Source organism: Meles meles, chromosome 9 (assembly GCF_922984935.1).
Source record: "Meles meles chromosome 9, mMelMel3.1 paternal haplotype, whole genome shotgun sequence".
NCBI lineage: Eukaryota > Metazoa > Chordata > Mammalia > Carnivora > Mustelidae > Meles > Meles meles.
This window is the reverse complement of record NC_060074.1, coordinates 3,382,904-3,388,935: the sequence shown is the minus strand read 5'-3', so window position 1 is coordinate 3,388,935 and position 6,032 is coordinate 3,382,904. Positions and strand designations below refer to the sequence as shown.

General features: G+C 48.0%; 1 protein-coding gene across 4 annotated transcripts in view; it reads right to left on the bottom strand.

Annotated features, from left to right (window-relative positions):
- Window positions 1–4,012: 4,012 nt before the first annotated feature.
- Window positions 4,013–6,032, bottom strand: part of MFSD6 (major facilitator superfamily domain containing 6) — a 73,352-nt gene continuing 71,332 nt past the window's right edge. For 3 of the 4 annotated variants that reach the window (XM_046018334.1, XM_046018333.1, XM_046018331.1), the window contains exon 7: window positions 4,013–6,017. In XM_046018334.1, the coding sequence (XP_045874290.1) occupies window positions 5,814–6,017 (204 nt within the window). In that variant the 3' untranslated portion in view covers window positions 4,013–5,813. The remainder of the gene's footprint in view (window positions 6,018–6,032) is intronic. The other variant, XM_046018335.1, reaches the window with a different exon arrangement.

The window sequence follows — 6,032 nt, the reverse complement described above, 5'->3', positions numbered from 1 at the left end:
ACCAGATGTATCAGTGCTTGCGCTCACCACATCCTCCTCCCGGGGGCAGTTTTGACCGAATGCGCGTGCGTGTGCGAGTAACACGTGAGCAGTCAGCTGGGGTTCCCAGGGGCTGTCCGCGCCAGACCCCCTGCGGCTTGGCTGTGCAGGTTGGAGGAGGCGCTGACCACAGACGGAAGCAGCTCTCCGTGGCTCTCCGTGGCTTGTCACCATCACAACGGAAGGCAAAGAACAAGAGTCTTCCAGGATACTGTTTTTCATGTTTATTTTTAGAGGAAATCATGAATTTGTCAGTTCCGGTTATGTGAGAAGCTAAACAATTACAAGGATTGCTTGTGATACATTTGGTGTTATTTATGTTGAGTCCATCTGATTTGGGGTTAATTATAGCGCTGATTACTGTTCTGATCCCCATGAAGCAATATATAGATGATACTCCCCTAAGAGATCTTTATTCTCTTCTTCCTCCCTTCCTTCCTCTTTCTCTCTTCCTCACCTCTTTCCCCCTCCGTTATTTGTTTAAAGGCCTTTAAACTGTGTAAATGATCAGTCAGTGAAATGGCTCTGGCCTTCACAGGTGGTTGAAAGTTGGCCTCGTGCTTCCTGTCGCCATAGGTGTGCAATTACGGACCATAACTGAACCTTTGTGTCACTGCGCATGCAAGGTGCCTCATAAAACCTTACTGTCGTTAGCAAGTTGGGACTGTTTGACACCAAAATGTGTGGGTGAGATTTCGCGTAGGTGGCAATGATTAAACAATTGTATCATTCAAATGTTATTTTTAAAGGTTTTAAAACACATTTTACATTTCACAAAAAATGGTTTGGGAATTGCATGTACGATTTGCCAATAATAGTAAGGGCTGAATTAGAGGGGAGTGTCCATCTGATGTTTAGGATAATACTTGAATTTATGACCTTTTTTATTAAATCTGGAAATTTAAGAAATTTCAGACTTTAAGAGGCCTGTAATAGGCGATGGATGATTTGTGTATCTAAACATGGGAAAGAATTGAGACTGCTGCGATTGTGTCAAGAAAAGAAAAAAGATTATTCTGTATGTGATTATTTCCCAGTTAGAGAAGTAGAATTTTTTTAAAATCAGCTTTTTTGTGCTGCTGTTATGCATAGATCACATAATGGATGTAGAATTTTAAGAAGCCTGCCGTAAGACAGAGGTGTTCGTAGGTGACCCCAGGAGTAAGCTGCCTCCTGAAAGACCCTGCAGCTGGTGATGTTACGTTGGAGACACAAGCACGTGGGTGTGAGTCTTGACCTCATTGCTTTAGAACCTGATTTGTGTCATTGTACCATAGGAAGACCTGTCTCCTTCCTGCCAGCCGATTCATATTGTCTAGTGATTCATGGCCAAAAACAAACAAAAAAGCCAACATAAGGATTAAAAACACTTGAATTGATGAAACCAGCAGATTCTCTCCCAGAAGACCCCTATGAAGGTCAAATGGTGGTAAGAAGGTTGCTTGAGCAGAAGGAACAAAGGGAATTTGGTACATAATTCACATATTTAATGTCACCGGAAGAAGTCCAGGACAACCCCCTCAGTGGGGCTACCGTTGCTAACGTGACGAGATACCAGTCACTTGGCAGAGACCAGCCCTACCAGCTTTTCCTTCTGTGATGGTGGTGGTTGAATTTTTTTGGTTATTGACCAGCATCTCCACCCCCTTGTACTGGGTGTGGTCTTCGTTCAGACACGTTGTTGACCTCTGCAGTCTTTCTCCGGCCTGGGAGGCTAGTAACCTTTTTCAGGTAACTGCTTCTTTGGCTCTGACCCCTGAGTGTGGTACCCTAATAGGTCAGCGGAGATGGGGGTTGAGTGTTGAGTGTGTGTTTACTAGGATACATGGGAGATACATTCCGGTGGGTAGCTGCTCTTTGTTTCTTATCTAAGTTGTTCAGGGGAAATCTGTTGCCTTTTTAGATTTCGTCCATTTTCCATCAAGGCAGCAATCAAAAGGAGAAAGGGGAGGAGGACCAGCATTTGTTAGCGACGTATCATGCGCTGTACTAGGCCCTTCCCGTGCCTCTTCATTGAGACTTCTGATCACTCTGCAGTGCGCTGGAGCATCGTTTCCATTTTTCAGCTGAGGGCAGACTCCGAGAAGGTCGCCAAAGGACATAGTAGCTGCGGTGGTAGAATCAAAGTGTGAGCCTCAGTGTGTCGGGCCCATGCCTTTGTGTAGCCTTGACTGCCATCTTTCAAGAGCAGAGTCGGTCAAGGCGGTGGCCGGGCGGCTTATCAGCTGAGTTGACCTCTGATGGCGGATGCACGCCCGCTCCGGCGCAATGAACCCGTCCCCCGTCTTCCATCAAGCACACACACAAAGAATTAAGTTGAGTAGAACTGGTCTGTTATTTTTCCAGACCCCCATTGATCTTTCCAGGAACCAGAAGGTTCCCGACCTTTTCAAAATACAAGTTTACAGCTGAAGAGAGGAATATCCTCAGCTCTCTGGCAAAGAGAAGGTTTGTAACTTGTTAAATGCTTATAAGATTCTTGCTTACATTTTTTTGACACCCGTAGAAGAGAAAGAAACTGCAATAAATGTCTTAAAACCTCTCCCGTCTGGGGCTCTTGCACGCCGTAGAATTGCCTTCGTTACTTGTCGTTTCCCGGCTCTTCAATGTACATTTGGCTTCATTTTGTCCCCTCAGGAGCTCACATCTGCCGGCAGCTGGCCGCACCGCACTGGGAGCGCAGTGCTTGCTGGCGGCGGGCACGTCGGCCGCGGCACCCCCGCCTGGGAGGAGGCGAACTCGCGCGGAGCGCCAGGCCGCAGGTGGGGAAACGAGCCGCGCCTGCTTGCCCTGGGCTGCTCGCCCGTCCGGGTGGGCCGCAGCTCCGCGCCAGCCTCCAAGCTGACACGGTCGCACACCGCGCCGGTCGTCTGCAGGGTGGGACGGGTCGGACGCGCACAGTGACACCGGCGGTACGGATTTCGGGGTGTCCGGGGAGGTCTAGAGTCCGAATGGAGGCGCGACCCGCGCACCTACCGGGCACACGTGCGGGCCGCGGCCTCCCCACCTCCGGGGCGGGGGAAGGAGCTGACGGACTGAGCTTCGGCACTGGGCAGCTTTGAATCGGAGCCACTCGTGTCTGGCTTCGGGACGCGCGTCCCGCGGGGGGAGCTCTGTCCGCTGCGGCGCCACCTGCCCCAGGGGTCCGGCCGGAGACGCGGGGAGGGGCTGCGCCGGCCGCGCTGGGCTCTCGGAAGGACGGAAGGTCGGTCTCGGCCCACACCCCCTCAGGAACTGGGCCCCGGCGCCCCTTGTGCGAGACCCACGGCCTCACGCGGCGGCCCCCGCGGCCCCAGCGGCCCCGCCCCGGGCGCCGGACAGGTGCAGGGAGGTGCTCAGCCGCCACTTCTGAGTAAGGGCGGCAGCGTGGGCTTGTGAATGACCGAGCCTTCTCTCGGGGCTTACCAGCTGGTGCATCTGTGTGTTCGGGTCGTCCAACGTGCTCCTAAGGGTTCTGAGAACAGCTTAGTAGCAGCTCAGCCCTCTGGGTCCCTACAAACTCGGCACTCCGTTCATTCACGTTTTCTGCAGGCGGAAAGTGTACGACGACATCAGCCCAGGCTTTGTGACAACTCGGGGGGTTTCCAGGAGTCTCAAGGGAGGCTGTGAAATTCTCAAATTTTAATTTGAATCCATTTTAATATTTTTTAAAGCGTGCCTGACCGGCTCAGTCAGAGCATCTGGCTCTTGATCTCAGGCTCGTGAGTTCGAGCCCCACATTGGGCGTGGGGCCCACTTAAAAAGTAAATAGAAAAATAGCAAGTTAAAAAAATAATAAAATGCAAATGGTGCTTTGGCAACAGTAAGAAAAAGTCAGGAAGTCCACAAACCCATGAAGGTGTCTGCCCTAAAAGGCTAGAAATCACTGAATCAGCTCGCATAGTAGATGCTCCACAACAAAGGCCTATTGCATTTGGTCTCCATCATTACAGAGTAAAGGGCTTTTATTTGGTCACATCTTTATCATTTAAGAAATTTTTAAAAATGATATTTATTTTTATTTCAACATGTCAACTGTGCATTTCCAAAACAGCAGGCTTTTCAAAGGAATAAATCAGAACTGTAAACACAAGACACAGTATAAGTTTTTGACTTCCTAAAGTCAGTTTCACAAATCCACATGCTGTACATTCGTAGGTGAGGTTCAGCCTGTCATCCATTTCTTTATTTCTATAGTTACATAAGCATAATAAATACATCTGATTTTAAAGGTCACTTAAAATGAGTCATGGTAATTTACAGTACAGTACGTTTCAGTTCAAGTGCAAAAATAACTATTTGCTTAATTCTTTCTTTCTGTTATTTTATTTTTAAGCTGTGTTTTGTGGCAAAGCTAGACATCCAAGTATAGAATTTCTTCTCCCAGTTGCAGTATTGGGCAGAAGTATGGTGTCACGGAGAAGCCCTCAGTTCACCACTCATCCTGTCTAATCAGGGTCAGGAGGTGAGGTGAGTTGCTCATTTTTAACTCTGTTCTGTCCTTTCCTCCTCTGCTCACGCAGTTATCACACATACCATTACTGCCCTTTATTCGGCCAAAGCAGCAGCCCTCCCCTGAGGCTTCCTCCCATCCTCAGCTTTTCCCGTGAGCCCCCCAGCCCGTTCTGCCGTAGCTGTGAGGTTCGCAGGCGCGCGCCTCTGCCTGATCTGTCCAGGGTCTGACAGAGTCTTCATGGAAAAGAACGTACTGAGATCTGTTCTGTCAGTCATGGGACAGTACAGTTACTGATTCTCATCCTTCCCATTCCTGGCTTCCTATTCACCCCCTTTTCCCCTCACCAAAAACAAAACAAAACTTACCCATTGTGTAATTTTTAAAAATTGTATCCCTCTCCCAGGCACTTAAATCTTATACTGTTGTTTGTAAATAGTACTGCTTAATTAAAGAAACCCTTAGGAATTCAGTGATTTTTTTTTTAATTCCATCACCTACTTAGACCCAAATCACTATAAAATTATTAAATAGTGATAGAGGCTATTTACAGTATCGATAATATTTAGTAAACCCTTGTCAAGCCATAGGATACTGAATTGGTTGGTTGATTTGAAATATTCCCTCCTCTGGTCTTAAAGCCCATTTAAAACAAAAGGCATGTTAAAGCTCAGCTTAGTTTACAGTAGTCAATACGGCTTTTGCTGCTCAAAGAATTGACTGTTTTCATTATATACCATATACATACAAAAATATATTTGCTAGAGATATGCCAAGTTTCTAATGAAACTTTTTCCTTTTTTTTTTTTTTTTTTAAACAAAAGCATATAAGCTAGTAACTTTTATCTGGCTACTTTTTTAAATAGGTCATTTTTGAAATAGTTCTCTTTAAGAGAATCAAAATTATATTTTCTTTCTTCCCAGTCTGCATTAAGAACCAAATAATTAGAATAAATAGAAGAGGGAAACTGTATCAGCATTCACCTTGAAACACTTCCTTTCCCTCCACTTAGTGTAACTGCTGCTTTCAACCCTTCCTGCACTGGCAAAGAAGTCCTATAGTCCTGAACCTGACCAGCCGAAGAGCTGGACGTCTTCAGCGAACTCCCACTCCCCTTCTGTGAGTCCCGCGGGACTGTGGGATTTACCTGTTCCTGCCAATATGTACTGTAGCGCCTGTGTGTGTGTGTGTGTGTGTTTCCATGTTGATGAGTTTAGGTATTTAGAAGCGTATACACTGCTATGCTTCTCATGGTGAGGCATGTCTTAGGTTTGGGGAGCCTCTCCCTCTGTCCCGGCAGAGGAGCCTGGTTCCATGCAGGGTGTGAGATGAGTGGAGCCCTCAGTGTCCCCCAGCGGCAGGCCGAGCCTGCTGGCCCTCCCGCCCCTCCACACGCTGGTGCACGCCGGGGTGAGTGGAGCCGCTCCGCGTCTGAGATGCTGCTGCTTGAGGGGACGGCTGGTGTCGAGATGGGTCAGAGCGAGTCTCACATGGGACAGGCCGGACTCCACCAGCTAGAGAATTTCCCCGATTCTCACTGGTCCCCTGGAAGGAAAAAAA